This window comes from Pleurodeles waltl, chromosome 1_2, assembly GCF_031143425.1.
Source record: "Pleurodeles waltl isolate 20211129_DDA chromosome 1_2, aPleWal1.hap1.20221129, whole genome shotgun sequence".
In the NCBI taxonomy this organism is placed as follows: Eukaryota; Metazoa; Chordata; class Amphibia; order Caudata; family Salamandridae; genus Pleurodeles; species Pleurodeles waltl.
In genome coordinates, this window is record NC_090437.1 from 39,781,156 (window position 1) to 39,796,452 (window position 15,297).

Consider the following 15,297-nt stretch of genomic DNA (forward strand, 5'->3'; position numbering starts at 1 on the left):
AACCCAGGGACACTCTGGAGGAGATCTGGGCACCACCCCTGGGGTGGTGGACAGAGGAGTGGTCACTCCCCTTTCCTTTGTCCAGTTTCGCGCCAGAGCAGAGACTGGGGGTCCTTGAATGGGTGTAGACTAGATTATGCAAGGAGGGCACAATCTGTGCCCTACAAAGCATTTCCAGAGGCTCTGGGAGGATACCCCAGCCCATGCCTGCAACACCTATTTCCAAAGGGAGAGGGTGTAAAACCTGTCTCCTAAAGGAAATTAATTGTTCTTCCTTTCTGGGATTGAGCTGCTCAAGCCCCAGGAGGGCAGAAGCCTGTCTGTGAGGTGGCAGCAGCTGCGGCTGCATGGAAAACCTCAGAAGGCTGGTATGGCAGTACTGGGAGTCCACTGTGGAGCCCCCAGAGTGCATGGGATTGTGCCACCAATACTGGAATCATTATTGGTGTACAATTCCCAGTTGTAGACACCTTACATGGCCATATTCGGCCGCAGGTGGGTGGGAAGAGTGTTCTACATCTTGGGGGTGAGGTGCGAGAATGATCTGCCGGTGGTGGTTGTTCTGCAGATGCGTGGGACGGTAGCGAGGGCAAGGTTGGCGGAGCAAAGCTGTCGGGTCGGGGTGTAGAAGGAGAGGTGTCTGGTGAGGTATTCTGGTCCAGTGTTGTGCAGTGCCTTGTGAGCGTGGGTGAGGAGTATGAAGGTAATTCTCTTGTTGATGGGACAGGGAGCCAATGCAGGTCTCTCACGTGGGCTGTGATGTGGGAGTGGTGGTGGATGTCCAGGATGAGGCGTGCAGATGCGTTCTGGATGCGTTACAGTCTTTTCTGTAGTTTGGCCATGGTTCCTGCATTGAGGGCATTGTTGTAGTCCAGTTCGCTGCTTACGAGAGTTTGGGTGACTGTTTTTCTGGTTTCAGTGGAGATCCATTTATAGATCTTCCGAAGCATGCGAAGGGTGTTTAAGCAGGAGAAGGAGATGGCGTTGACTTGCTGGGTCATAGATAGTAAATAGTCTAGGATGAATCCCAGGTTGCGTGCGTTGTCGGTGGGTGTCGGTGCGGTTCCCAGTGTGGCAGGTCACAAGAAGTCGTTCCATGCGGAGGGGGTGGAGCCGAAGATGAGGACCTAGTCTTGTTGGAATTCAGTTTAAGGCAGCTGTTCTTCATCCATTCAGGAATGGCCTTCATTCCTTCGTGGAGGTTGCTCTTGGCGGTGTCCTTGGTGAGGGAGAGAATCAGCTGGGTGTCATCTGCAGATGAGATGATGTTGAAGTTGTGAGATCGGGCGATGTTAGTGAGCGGAGCCATGTATACGTTGAAGAGGGTCGGGCTGAGGGACGAACCCTAGAGTATCCCGCAGGTGATTTTGGTGGCTTCAGAGCGGAATGGAGGGAGGTGGACTCTCCGAGTCCTGCCAGTGAGAAAGGAGGTGATCCGGTACAGGGCTCTGTCACGACTTCCTGCATTGCTGAGGTGTGTGCGTAGGATGTGGTGGCAGACGGTGTTGAACGCGGCTGAGAGGCCCAGGAGGATGAGGGCCGCGGTTTCGCCATTGTCCAGTGTGGTTCTGATGTCTGTTGTGGCGATGAGAGCAGTTTCGGTGCTGTGGTTGCTGCGGAATCCAGATTGGGATGGGTCCAGAGTGCTGTTCTCCTCGAGAAAACAGGTCAGTTGTTTGTTGACAATTTTATCTATTACTTTTTCCGGGGAGGGGGGCAGGGCTGGAAGTTCTTGAGGTCCTTTGGGTCCGCCTTAGATTTCTTGAGGAGGGCATTGATCTTGCCGTGTTTCCAGCTCTCCGGGAAGGTGGCAGACTTGAAGGAACTGTTGATGATCTTCCGGAGTTGGGGTGCAATGACAGCGCTTGCATTGTTGAAGATGTGGTGAGGGCAGGAGTCGGATGGTGAGCCAGAGTGGAAGGTGTTCATGATTTCGACGGAGTCGTTGTCGTTGACGTGGGTCCAGGAGAGCAGGGGGCTGGTGGGTGGTGAGTCTGTGTGATTGACGGGGTGGGTCTGAGTGCAGAAGCTGTCATGGATGTCTGTGATCTTGCGGTGGAAGAAGGTGGCTAGGGAGTCGCAGAGGTCTTGTGATGGTGGGATGTCGTTGACGTTGGAGCCGGGGTTGGAGAGCTCCTTCACGATGTTGAAGAGCTCTTTGTGGCTGTGTGCGTTGTTGTTGATGCATTCTTTGAAGGCGGTTCTCTTGGCGGTTTGGATGAGTTGGTGTTGTCTGCGGATCGCATTTTTGAAGGCTGTGTGGTTGTCCAGTGTCTGATCTTGGTGCCACTTCTTTTCGAGCCTTCGGTATGTTTGCTTAGATTCTTGGAGTTTGGGGGTGAACCAGAACGCCTTTCTGTTGGTGCGTCTGTTGGAAGGATTTTTGATCGGGGAGAGAGTTGGCACAGTCGTCCATCCATTGCCTGAGGTTGCGGGCTGCTGTAACCGTGTCAGTGGTGTCAATGGGTGGGTTCTGGGAGAGGGTAGTGATCAGTTGGTCTTCGGTGACCTTGCTCCATCTGCGGTGGGGAATCCATTGTGGGTGATGACGTGTTTTGGGTTTCTCGAAGGAGAAGTGGATGCAGCAGTGGTCGGTCCAGGGGAGTTTGGTGATGTTGCTGAAGGAAACGTGTTTGCTGGCAGATAAAATGGGGTCGAGTATGTGTCCTGCGGAGTGGGTGGGTGTCGTGACGAGCTGTTTGAGGCAGAGGTTGAAGAGATTGTCAAGCAGGGTGGTAGAGTTGTTATCGTTGGTGTTCTCTAGGTGGAAGTTCAAGTCCCCAAGGAGTATGTAGTCTGTGGATGCGAGAGCTTGCGTGCTGATGACGTCGGTCATGGAGTCGCTGAATTGCTGTTGGGGGCCAGGAGGTCTGTAAACGAGGGTCCCTCCGAGGGTGGTGTTTGGGTCTGTGTGGATCTGGAAGTGCAGGTGTTCGGCAGTGCTGAGGGTGTCTTCAGTGCTGGTCATGATCCTGAGAGTGTTCTTGTGGACAATGGCAATGCTTCCTCCTGGTTTTTGGAGCCATCCCTGCGGGTGATCTTGTAGCCATCCGGGATGGCTATGGCAATGTCGGGCGCCGAGGAGGGGCTCATCCAGGTCTTGGTCAGGAAGGCAATGTCCGGGGAAGCTGAGTCGAGTCGATTCCAAAGTTCGACGACGTGTTTGTGGATGGAGTGGGTGTTGAGTAGGATGCATCTGAGATGGTTGAGTCCTGGCTTAGTGAGTGGGTCATTGGCGTGGAGGCTGGCGAAGGTGCAATTGCGGCAGGAGAAGAGTCCACGGGTGAGCTGCGGGGTGGCTTGATGACAGGCGGGTGAGCGGCCGGTGTTGGGGGCGTGAAGGGTGGTGGCGTTGTAACGAAGACGGGTGTAACGGCACACAGGTACTTTGCACCCCGGCCTTTAGGGTCTGAAGGCCTGACATATAGGTGACTTATAAGTGACTTGGTGCAGTGAAAATGGCTGTGAAAAAGTGCATGCACTATTTCACACAGGATGCAATGGCAGTCCTGTAGGAGCCTTTGTATTGGCTCCCTATGGGTGGCAAAAGAAATGCTGCAGCCCACAGGGATCCGCTGGAACCCCAATGCCCTAGGTACCATATAATAGGGGCTTATAATGGGGGGCCAGTCTGCCAATATGGAGTAAAATATCGGGTTGCCAGTATGTAAGGACAAATTTGGGACAGCATAAGCACGGGGGTCCTGGTTAGCAGGATCCCAGTGACACAGTAAAAACACACTAACAGGCCACAAAGAGGCTACTTTCTCGCAGGACCCGATTTTCCTTTTTTGCCTTTGCAAGGAACAGCTTTGCTTCTCTTTCTTCAAGTGCCTTCGGGTTTACACTCTGGCATGGAAAACATCCCCAATGTCGTGGTCGGAACTCAGGCACCAAAGACAGTACTTGTGCCAATCAGTAACAGACGTATGACCTCTGCGCTCCCAACAAGGTTTAAAGCCTGACTTCTTCCACAGAGACATTGTCGCATAAAGAATATATGATGACCAAGCTCCCTCGACACACTAGCACCTGGAGGGGTAGAAAAACCATTAGCGTCAAAGATGCTGAAAAAAGGGAACAGACGTCAGCATGCTGGCAAGAACTTCATATGGCTCTGATGACATCAGAATGAGTCGCACGGGCCGTTTCATTGTGACGTCCTCGTCAACGTGGAGAGCAAGCAAGAAAAGATTTCTGTTGAATGTTGGCACATTGGAAGAATTCAAAAGGTGAGGAATCCACAGGTACATGTAGCCATCAGAAAGGGAGGAACAGAAAAGCAACAAGGAGTCCCATGCCCCAGTGCAGGCAAAAAGCACCTCCTAATGAAGATTGGCTTGGGAATCCCAATGTGCAAGAGTCGTGACACTGAGCATTCTCTGTGGTGGCAAATAGTTCAATACAAGTTTCTTCTCATTGTTGGAAGGCTCCTCGTGCCACCGCCAAGGGTAATTCCGTTTGTGATCTGCTAGTCAACGTCAGCGGAGGTCATCCGCCCTGGCACGTAAAGATCCCTCCGCGACCAGAGAGGTGCCTTGAGCGTTCAGCCACTTTCAGGGGTGTAGAGCCTCCTGGTACAGGGTCAGTGGCCCCACAACGCCTGGTTTGTTTCAACACTACATGGCGGTTGTGTCGCCCATGAGCACCTGTACCCTTTCTACTTTGAAGGATGGGAGGAACACTTTAATGCAAAGCTAATTGCTCGACAACTCCAACAAGGTAATGTGAAGAAGAGTCTTATCTGGAGCTGGAACTCTTCTGGAGACCAGAGACCTCTGACCTCGCCAGCTCCCAGATGACCGTCCTAAACAAGTAACGATGTATAGGTCATGAACGTTAGTTCTAGGGAAGGAGGAGAGAGGGGTCTGTCTCTTGTCCAATTATGGCTGAGCAGCCACCAATGCAGGTCTTTTGCAGTATCCTCCTACACCTGGATGAAATCTGACAGATGTCCTTGCTGCTGGCACGTCAGATCCATCTGCACCACCTGACAAGGTCCACAATCAGGATGCACGTTGGAACATTGGGATCACAGCGTGAATGTCCTGAAACTTGTTGAGGTGAAGAAATAGTTCAGTAGAGCACAGTATCCCCGATGGCTTAGACGGAGGGGAGCCAATATAAAGGAATCAGGTGTAAATTCAGCATGTTGACCAAATAAACGATCGATATCAACAGGCGGTCCATTGTCCAGGGATGGTTTGCAGCTGTTCGCCTTCAGCAACCAGTATTTGAGGTATGTTAACAGTCTGCTCCCCAACCTCTTCTGTTAAAAGACTGGGCAGTCTCAGGTTGCTGAAACAAATACTGCCTTTCTGTCTGCATGAAGCCCCTTCCAAAACCTTGAAAAGGGTGCTGTTGTGGGGGAGATTGCCGAACTAGTGCAACTAAGCCCAATGAGAGGGCAGTAGTTTTAGTATCTATGAACTTTTCAAGGACTCATTCCGCCTTTGCCCCCAATATTTTAGAGCCATCGAAGATTATATGCATCAATGACTGTTGCTCATCTGTGAAAAAGCGTCTATGCATCACACTGGTACCAACTGTCCTGCCAAGACTATCAGTGGTGTCCAAGCCTGACTTAATAGAATATTTTGCAGCATCTTCCCCTTTGTAGATCAGACCCTGCAACACTTGCCTGATTTCCTCAGAAACCGCTTGGAGAGCATAAGCCATCCTATCCCATAAAGAATGGGAGTTTCTGCCTAAAAAAAACAGGACATGTTTACTGTCCTAAGGGCAAGACTGTTCAATGGAAAGACCTTTTTTTGCACACACTTAAATTTTTTTTCAACTACATATCAAGAAGAGTAGTTGAAAATGCACTTGAGTTGATATGACTCATAGAAGCCAGTACCACAAGGCTTTCTGGGGTTATATGTTGCAAGAAAAAGTCTAATCTTCAGATGCTGGCCTACAGCATCATGCAACCTGCCCATTAATCAATGGGAAAGATCCTGGTATTGGCCAGGCGCCCAGTAGCACATCCATTAATCACTCATTTAAGTGCAACAATGACCCTTTGGGAAAACTGAGCTGGATTCAAAACCTCTGTCAATAGTGTTGATTTTACCTTATGAGTAGGCAGGACAAGGTCTATGACCTCTGCTGCCTTCTGTATCACTGTGGTGAAAGAAGCTGCCTCCTCAGGGCTTACTGTAGGATTATCTGCCACCAACCCATATCAAGTGACCTATCTGACCCTTTATGATCCCCATGGTCAACAAAAAAATCATCTTGGCTACATAAGAGATGATATACTTCGTCAATTAAATATTCTGCCTGTATCTTGCTCTGACTGAGCGTAAACCCTTGTCCTTGGTGGAAAAGCATGTCTGAGTCTGACAAACAATCAAATCTTTGACTGGTGTTGTTGACATTGGTAATGGCGTTGGTAACGGCATCAGTGGCACAGGATGTTGCATGTGGCGCAGAGGATGAAGCCAAGAGTGTCTGCGGTACTGTATTCCATGAAACAAGACCAGGCGTCTGTATCAACGTCAGGACAAAAGCAAAAGGCACAATTGGCAAGGTTGGTTCTGTCAACGGTTCACAGCTAGAAGCTCCTTCCAATCTTTAGGGCCCAAAGGAGCACCAGAGGGATCCGGAAGGACACTAAAGATCTTCTACATAGGCTAACTTCAGCTAAGGGAGGAAATCTGGTGCCGCCACCCAATCTAAAGGAATCTGGGGGAACAGCTTAGTACCCTAGAGGTGCCAGGTGGATAGTGCCCTTGACTTGGATGAAGACCAGTCATGAGAATGACCTCTGAAAAGAGAGTGAGTCCTCGCTCTTGCCCGGGACTGCTGTGCTGCAGAATATGATCTTCGACTTCCCCAACTCAAAGATCCCTACTTTGCCTCATTGTTACAAATGGCTTTCTTATTCACTTTACCACACGACAAACACAACTTCAATTTGTGGCCTGCACCAAGAAATCAAAGACAAAGCTGTGGACCTATACTGACATCTGTTGGTTACATGTCTTACACAGCTTAAGCCCTGATTGTGTAGGTGACATTTTGCCAATGAAAACATAATTTTCCAGAGAAAATTGCCAAAAACTGTGGAATGATAGCTTAAGGTCTGGATCCACATTGGTTGGTGAGGTAAGAAAGGAACTGACGCAAGCATGTGCAGGTAGTCTATTTGTACTGGTCCCAACATCATGCCTGCACGAAACAAACGACACAAAGCAATATGATGCCGCACAGAGCCACCTGTCAGTGCCAGAGGGAATTGCTATGTAACAGTTTCCGGATTCTGTGTCCCCCCAGGAGACATTCAAAAGGTGAGGAATCTGCATTAGAAGTGAATATCAGAAAGAAAACCTTCAACAGGTATACAGCAGGCACCAACCAGGTAAATTAAACACTATTCACTGAGATTTCTGGAGATCTAAAGTAAAAGCTTGAAATTCTCAAAGGCTCACTTTGACACTTATACCTCCTCAATCTTCTGGCCTTTCCTGATGGCAAAGGGGGCAAATGTATGTTATTTTAAAAGGTTTTAAAAGTCATTAGTTGAACTATCAGCACTGTTACTATTTCGAAAGAACAGGTCAATTTCATTACATCTTTAAACCATAAAATATTTCTGTCTCAACTACTACCAACCAAATACAATGAGGGAGGGCACAGAGGCAATTGAAAAAGGTAGAGTAGCACATAATTTCTGTAATCCTCAACAGTACTAAATAATATTATGCCCGCTTGTCAAAGTCATCCTGGAAACCACCCACATATCCAAGCCTCAACATGTATTGCAAGTGCACTTCCCAACAGGGTGGTGAGGTTTGACTACTTAGCCTTTTCTGGAATAGCCTTACCACTATGTCAGAACTAAATCACAGTCCTTTATTCTTTAACTGTTTTCTATAGAGGCTCTCACTGTCTCGGTAAACTGACTACCTTCTCATAAGGAAGAACCTAAAGTAAAACCCTTTATTTTGCAGAGATCCGAGGGACACTTCTAGTAACCCTTGCTGCTGTATGGATAGGACCGCGGTCTGAAGGAGTCAATGATGGTAATGCACACTTTTCAACTGCTGCTGTTGGACCAGATTCGAGATCCACTGGTCTGGGGTGACTGACTGACAGTCTTGGAGGTTGGGTGAAATTCTCCCTCTCATCCGCTAGGAGCTGCAGTGGGCTAAAGATGGAAATGGTGGCCGTTGAGACGAGTGAGGCAGACAAGACAGTCTTTACTGACAAGAGCCATGGACTATGGACTGTCCCCTCCTTAAAATACAGAAGGCTGTCTAGAAAAGGAGCATCTCTGCTGGTCCCTGGACCGTACCTGACATAAAAATAGCTTATGGTAATAGGGTTGGTAAGGTTGTGTGAACTTGCAAGGCTAGTGAACTCCTCAAGCTGGTGGCTGGCTTCAGCCTCTAGTCCTACAAAGGATTACTTTTTTCATAACTGCAGGACTCTTAGGGACATTGCTATCACAGGGTTGGTCCTTATGTGCTGGAACATGTATTCCGCGTAATGCTATTCCTGCAAAGGGCATGCCAAGATTCTTCTTTTGAAACAAGAAACTAAACTGAATTTATTATACCAGTGAGGGACTGCGGCCTCTAGATAGAGAGCAATCCTTCACATACCTAAATGCCAAGACGAATCAGGAACCTTACTGAACTCTGCCACACACTACAAATATAGTGCAGGACCACAGAGATGTTCTTGCCTGAGATCATGCGATACAACCTTAACAAGAAAACAGTGCTAATAAATATTCCAGAAGGGACTGACGAAGACAGATACAAGACGACCTTTGTAGGATTGACCGTAATTACTGCAAAAATTTATACTGCATAAACCTGGAGGCTGACAGTAGTCCTCAGTGTGGCCAAACTGAGATCAGATCTTAATGGTTATAGTATTCTAGAGAAAAAGATTTATGAATTGAGACAATGTTCAAAGAAACAACTGTATATGTAGGGGTAGCGGTAGATGGAACAAATTGTACTCTTCAGTGATGATGGCATATGAGAAATGCAATGTATTAGATACTTGTTAGGGAAATGCTTGATTGATGACCTGCCAACAGTTGCTTCTTGATAACAATACCCGACTGTTTTGCAGAATTGTAAATTTTAAGAGGCCAATAAAATGGTTAATAAAAAAGAACTATGTTAGGTATCTCAGGATGAAAGAGGTGCTTTGCAGCCAACCCTGGTGGTGAAGAGCACTTGGCTTTGCTAGCTGATGGAATATGGTGGTGGCGAAGTAGATTCTTGCATTATTGATGAAAGAAAAGATGTGATCCAACTCTTCCAGAATTGACTTTGCATCTTCCCTTTTGCATCTAAGCTTTAGAAACTGGGCACTGCCATATCTTTCAAGAACTGGAAGATGGTTTGGGGCCTTGGCCAAGAAGGTCACCATAGTCCTAACTTACTAGCCAATTGTAACCATTTAATTGTGAGAAATTTTATGAAAGCTGTCATTTGATCCAAATATCAATGCGTTACTATGCAAACAATCATGAAGGGTTTCCCTTTAGACAGAGTGAAAGAAACAGAGAGGGAGCGAGAGAGAAAGAGAGAGAGAGGGGGAGGTATATTATTTTGTCGTGTGTTTCCGGTCTTTTGCTATCATGCTGAGCAAAACAGATGTTTACTGAAGCACAGAGCAGTAGCCTAGGTACCAGCAAATATTATCATTTATGATCACACTACAAAAAATACATGAAAACTCAATTTCTTTGAAGAACAATTTGCTTTTATACTTTTCAATGACTAATATCATTTTTGATACTGAAATTGCATTTTTACAAATGGCCATTTCAAGTGGGGGCCTCTAGTCCATCTTCTCCTCCCCCCGCTACCTTTCTTTTCCCTATCGCTGTGCATGCCCATCTTACTTGCTCAGCAATTTTTTTTCATAAACAAAGTTTGCACTGAAGAAAACCTCAAACATAACTATATAAATAGGTTTTTCCAGTCTTCCCAAACTAAATAGATTAGACTGAAACCTTCAAAGCAAGGTCTATTTTTAAACACATACTGGTAAAAACACAAAGTGACATTCATGTAATCCTTTCACTTACTTCCATCTTTCAATTGTGTGTCAAGAGGGAATGAATGAAGAAGCTGAAGAGCCTATAAAAGAGGAAACAATGTTAATCTTGTTTATTACACAAGAAGATCAGGAATACAATTGTCTGCAATTCTTACACATAGTATCTTACTAAGTAATTTTGTAAAAGTAAGTCAATCATTTTGGTGATAAACCCAGTTAGTTTGCAGGAGTTCGCATGGTGACCTAGGCTGAAGTAAACAACCCTTAGATATCTTTGAATTCAGCTAATTTGTAAAGGAGGCAGCCTTAATAAGAAGCATATTACCAAAGAAAGGGAGGAAAATAGAGTGGTTGCCATAATGTACCACATATAAGTAGCTAATTTAAGTCAATACATTATTTACAAGCCATATGCATTCCCAATATTTTTAGACCAGAAGAACACTATAAAAGAGGCTTGAACAAGATGTTCAACCAGGATTCACCTCTACATTTCAGGTGGCCTAGAGAAAGTGGCTCATAAAGACAGACCACACTTTAAGTGATCAACATCCTGGACATAAATAGCAGATAAAAAGAAACTCTTACTGACATCTTTGCTCTATCATATGTACATGTGCACAGTACCTGAATAAATACCGACGCACAGACCATGTTGTTGACTCCAGCCAGATGAATGTCAGCCACAGAGTATTTGTGGTCTACTGCCCAATGAACATGTTACTTACCTTCAGTAACACTTCCTAGTAGATTACTTTCTCTAACTGTTGATTCCTCACCTTGTGAATCTCTTGCAGTACCTCCTGCATGCTAGCAGGTGGCACCTTCGGACTCAGTCCTGTCTCATGATATGACAACACAGATCCAGAGATAGGGGCCACCCATCAACACTGATGTTAGTGGTCTCCTATTTTTCTCCCATCCTCGGACGTGAAGAGTGGCTAACAATACTGAGTTAGAACAAGCAGTGTGCCAAACATAACTTGGGACCTTACTCCCGAAACTCCACTCGACAGAATGGGGAGGCAAGTGGTGGGAATCTGTGGTTACTTAGGAATAAGCACTAGAAAGAGAATTCCCAAAGAGAAGCAAGCTATTCTCATGGATACTTCTAATCACAGATTTCCTATGTTGTGGATCAGTACAAAAGCAGTGTCCCCTACAACCAGGTAGGTCTGAGGCATAGATTTTAACACCTGTAACTCCTGCAGGACCATGTGGAAAAAATAACTCCCTCTGTAGACTTGAGAATCGATGCACTAGTGCCAGGTAAATGTGTGACCATATTCCCATGTGGCCGCCTGGTAGATGTACAAAACCAGAGCTAAAGAACTGGTGGCTTTCAATCTGTTGAGTAAGTACTAAGGACCTCTGGAGGATCTTTTTTGACCAAGGCATTATACAGTTGTATGCAGAGGACAATTCACTGTAAGTATGTCAATTTCTGTAACACCTTTCAAGTCCTAACACCAATGAACAATTTGATGCAGAGGATAATCCACTGCAAGAATGTCAATTTCTAGAACACTTTTAATGTCCTCGCACCTGTGAGCAAAACAAACAGTTGATAGTTAACAAAGTACTTCTTAGAATATGAATACAAAAACTAGGGGGGGGGGGGGGCGGAAGTGGGTCAGATTGATGAAGCCTCTTCTCAATCAATCATGATTTGTAAAGCGCGGCGAATACCTCAATAGGGTATCCAAGAGATTGCAAGTCCCGGAGAAAGCAGTGAAATTGAGGAAAAAGCAAGGAGAAGGCACTCAAAAACAGGGGGAGAAGCAAAGAAAAAGCAGTGAAAATTAGAGAAGAGCAAGGAGAAGGCACAAAAAAACAGGAGAAAAAACATAGAGAAAGCAGTGAGAACTAGGGAAAAGGAAAAAGGAACACAAAAAACGGGAGGGAACAGCAAGGAGAAATCAGTGAAAACACGGGAAAAGCAAGGAGAAGCCACTCAAAAAAATCTGGGGAAAGGAAAGGCGAAAGCAGTGAAAGCTAGGGAAAAGCAAAGGAGAAGGCACACAAAAAACAGGTGAAAAGCAAGGAGAAAGTAAAAAAAAAGATTGAAAAGCATGGAGAAGGCAAACAAAAATGGGGGAAAAACAAAGAGAAAGCAATGAGAATGAGGGAAGACCAAGAAGCCGGCACTCAACAAACGGGGAAAAAGCAAGGCAAAGGCAGCAGCAGGAGCGATGCAGCAGTGTTGGGAGAGTTGGGCCTGGGATGGGTGTGGTAGATAAGGAGAATGATCTACTGCCCCACGTGGAAAGATGGAATCACGTTTAGGAATAGATGCGTGGAACTTAAGAACCAGTTTGCCAGGGATCATAGTATTAGGAGTCTGAAATGGCAATGCCTTCAGCTTTCAGGCGAGACATGCAGAAGAGATCACAATGAGGAACCATTTTCAGTGTCAAGAGGTTCAGATTACAGCTGTGTAGAAACTTGAAGGAAGGAGTCAGCATGAAGACTAAGGGTCTTATTATAAGCTTGGCAGTCCCACCACAGACCGCCAAACTCGCAGGGAGAACGCCACCGCCATGGCAATGGCGTCCCCCACAAGTGTATGGCAAAGCTCCTGCTGGGCTGACTGGCAGGAACATTGTAGTATGAGGTCCCCCCCCGGCTTCCTAGTGGGAACAGTGCTACATTATTGGTCTCGGTTCCCTTAAGGGAGCCAAAGCCAATACCGTAGCACACAGCACCCTCGGAATGTGCACTGTCTGCAAAGCAGACGGTGCGCATTCTGACAGTGCTGGGCCGGGGCACCCTGTTGCCCCCGGCACTGGCTTTCCATCAGCTTTCTCATGGCGGGGTCCGCGCAACCTGGCTGATTACAACTCAGACTGCCGTCGGACCCTTGAGAACCATATTCCGAGCAGGGACGGTGGTCCCCTGGAAGGTCTTCCCCCCCCAGGGTTATAAGGTGTCAGTCGGAACGCCACAATTGCGGCAGTTCGATCGCCACCTGAAGGCTGGCGGACTTGGGACCTCCAGCCTCGTAACGAGGGCCTAAGACTAAATTAATGCTCGACTGCAGTGAAATAAAAGGAGGGGGAAACATGAAAGTCCTGTTGAGAAATGCATCACAATGAGTGAATTGAATAATGAGTTCTGATTAGGTAGATGAAAAAAAGCAAAAACAGCTGCTAAGTAAAGTTTAACTGCGCCATGCAACACCTGACCAGGCCACAGTCAGTACAAACAAAAGAACACCACACAGTTTCACCTGTAAGAGGGATCAACCATCTCCTCCTCACATCAAGCAAGACATTAGCTAAATGGCATGAATCTGTAGACTGAGACTGGTGGGTGAAGATTTTGGAGGCCCATATGTCGCACTGTGCCCTGCTACTTGGACAACACATCCTCCCAAAGATGCCTAAGAAGTAGAGGGAACATGCACAGAACCACAAAACAGGTCTGAGTATCACACTCTCCAAGCCAGATCCAGATCTTTGCTCTGCCTGACTTTTTCCTTCACCAGAGAAATAAGACCATTACATAATGATGGGGTGACCCAGTAAACCGTAGGACGTAGATACTGTGCAGTATAAACAACAAATGGTCCTAATGGGTAGTCTAAAGATATAGCAACTAAATTGGCCTACCTTACCTTTATAACAGTAGTCAAACAACCCTAACCGAGGAAAGAGGGGAATCAACCATTTCTTTCCATATAGGGAAGAGTACACACTCATTACATCACAAAAACACAACCCCTCACTAAGAATAATTCAAAATTGTATTGAAATAAATACACCCATATACGTCTATCACAAAGCAGTTGCTCCAATGTGTGAAAAAACAGTGCCTGGAAAAAAGTGCTTGTGCACAGGTGAGAAGAAATCAGGAAGAATGCAGTATATATAAATGTAATAGTTTAAAAATACAGAAATACATATTATATAAGCCTGTCTGACAGGCTTCTGAGTAAATCGAAATCCATTCATAACGTGCAGGTACAGTGTTTGAAACAGTACTGTCTCTCCGTGAATAATTAATTCAGTCCAGGCTGAAGGAATAGAGTGGTCGACGTTTCGACCCAAGGTGAAGTATGGTCGTTTGCAACCTTATTGGCCGGTCTTGGTCAGGACTGTTGGAAGCAACCTAAAGGATGGGAAAAACACCAAGCATAAGGATTGTAGGTGTATGTACCTTGTAGCTACACTCTTCTCTGGTGAAAAAATTCACCTGGAATCACAAATAATCCCATGAGAGGTAGATGTAGTTAAACTTAATCGTGCAGCGAAGGCTCACCGGTTCGTCATCTGTTAGAGATTAATTATACTCCTAAACTCAATCATCTCAGCCTTGCAGGGGTCCCAAATAGGTTTGCGCGGCAAACATTGCGCAGAAAGCTACGTTAACTAATGGGCATTAAAACTTCTCAAAACTATTAAAAATGTGTTCCATTCTGTTTACTCATCCTAGCAAGGAGGTAATATATTCAGTTATTCAAATGAAAAAAATCATCCGATTGAATCAGGTATGCGACTCTAAAAGGCAAACAGTAGTGTAAGAGATTACTAACTGTACAGAATCATTCTTGCAAAAAGGCCATGTCTGTAGCAAGTCCCGGTCCTTTGCCGTCATACCTTAGTACATCACTGAAACGTCTCGCAGAAACGCGGGCGTCCACAGCTGAAGATAAAAGGTTATGTAAGGTCAGCGTGCACGAGACTGGTCTCACGTCTAACAGACAGCAGCTAAATGCTGCATTCGAACCTAAGCGTGCCACGTATGTGATCTCCTATTACTGGGGCTAAAGCATCTGGCAAAGTTACTGAGGTATGTAAACTATATATCATTTGGTAAAAAATGGGGACCTCAGTTCAAGACAAGGGGGAGACTTAGGAATTATCAACAATTATCTCTTCTGATTTCATTTTTAGAAATGGTTATAAACAAAGTAGAAACAGTCATACTGCTGAATACCCCGGTTTGTCATAAATGCAAACAGTGTGCATAGTTATTTCCATTCATGGAATATTGAACAATATTTATCTGTATAAAGTAAATCATGCTTAATTGAGTACTATCCCTACGTCAATCCAGGCTGAAGGAATAAAAACATTCAAGAAACATTAAATAATATTTTCATGGTTGAACACACAATGTGCCCAGAAAAAGCGAGGTTATATTTTAAAATCACATATATATCCATGGTATTTCCAAGCATTTGACCATATTCATGAAATACTGTGCAGCGATTTCTAACCAATAGGGATCTGAATATCGATATATACAGATATACAGACTTTG

The 15,297-nt window shown here is 45.7% G+C and overlaps 1 protein-coding gene across 4 annotated transcripts in view; it reads right to left on the minus strand.

Annotated features, from left to right (window-relative positions):
* The window catches only part of UBA6 (ubiquitin like modifier activating enzyme 6), a 610,892-nt gene that overhangs the window by 258,792 nt on the left and 336,803 nt on the right, over window positions 1–15,297 (minus strand). For all 4 annotated transcript variants that reach the window (XM_069235825.1, XM_069235816.1, XM_069235844.1 and 1 more), the window contains one exon: window positions 10,061–10,112. In XM_069235825.1, coding sequence (XP_069091926.1) covers window positions 10,061–10,112 — 52 coding nt within the window. The remainder of the gene's footprint in view (window positions 1–10,060; window positions 10,113–15,297) is intronic.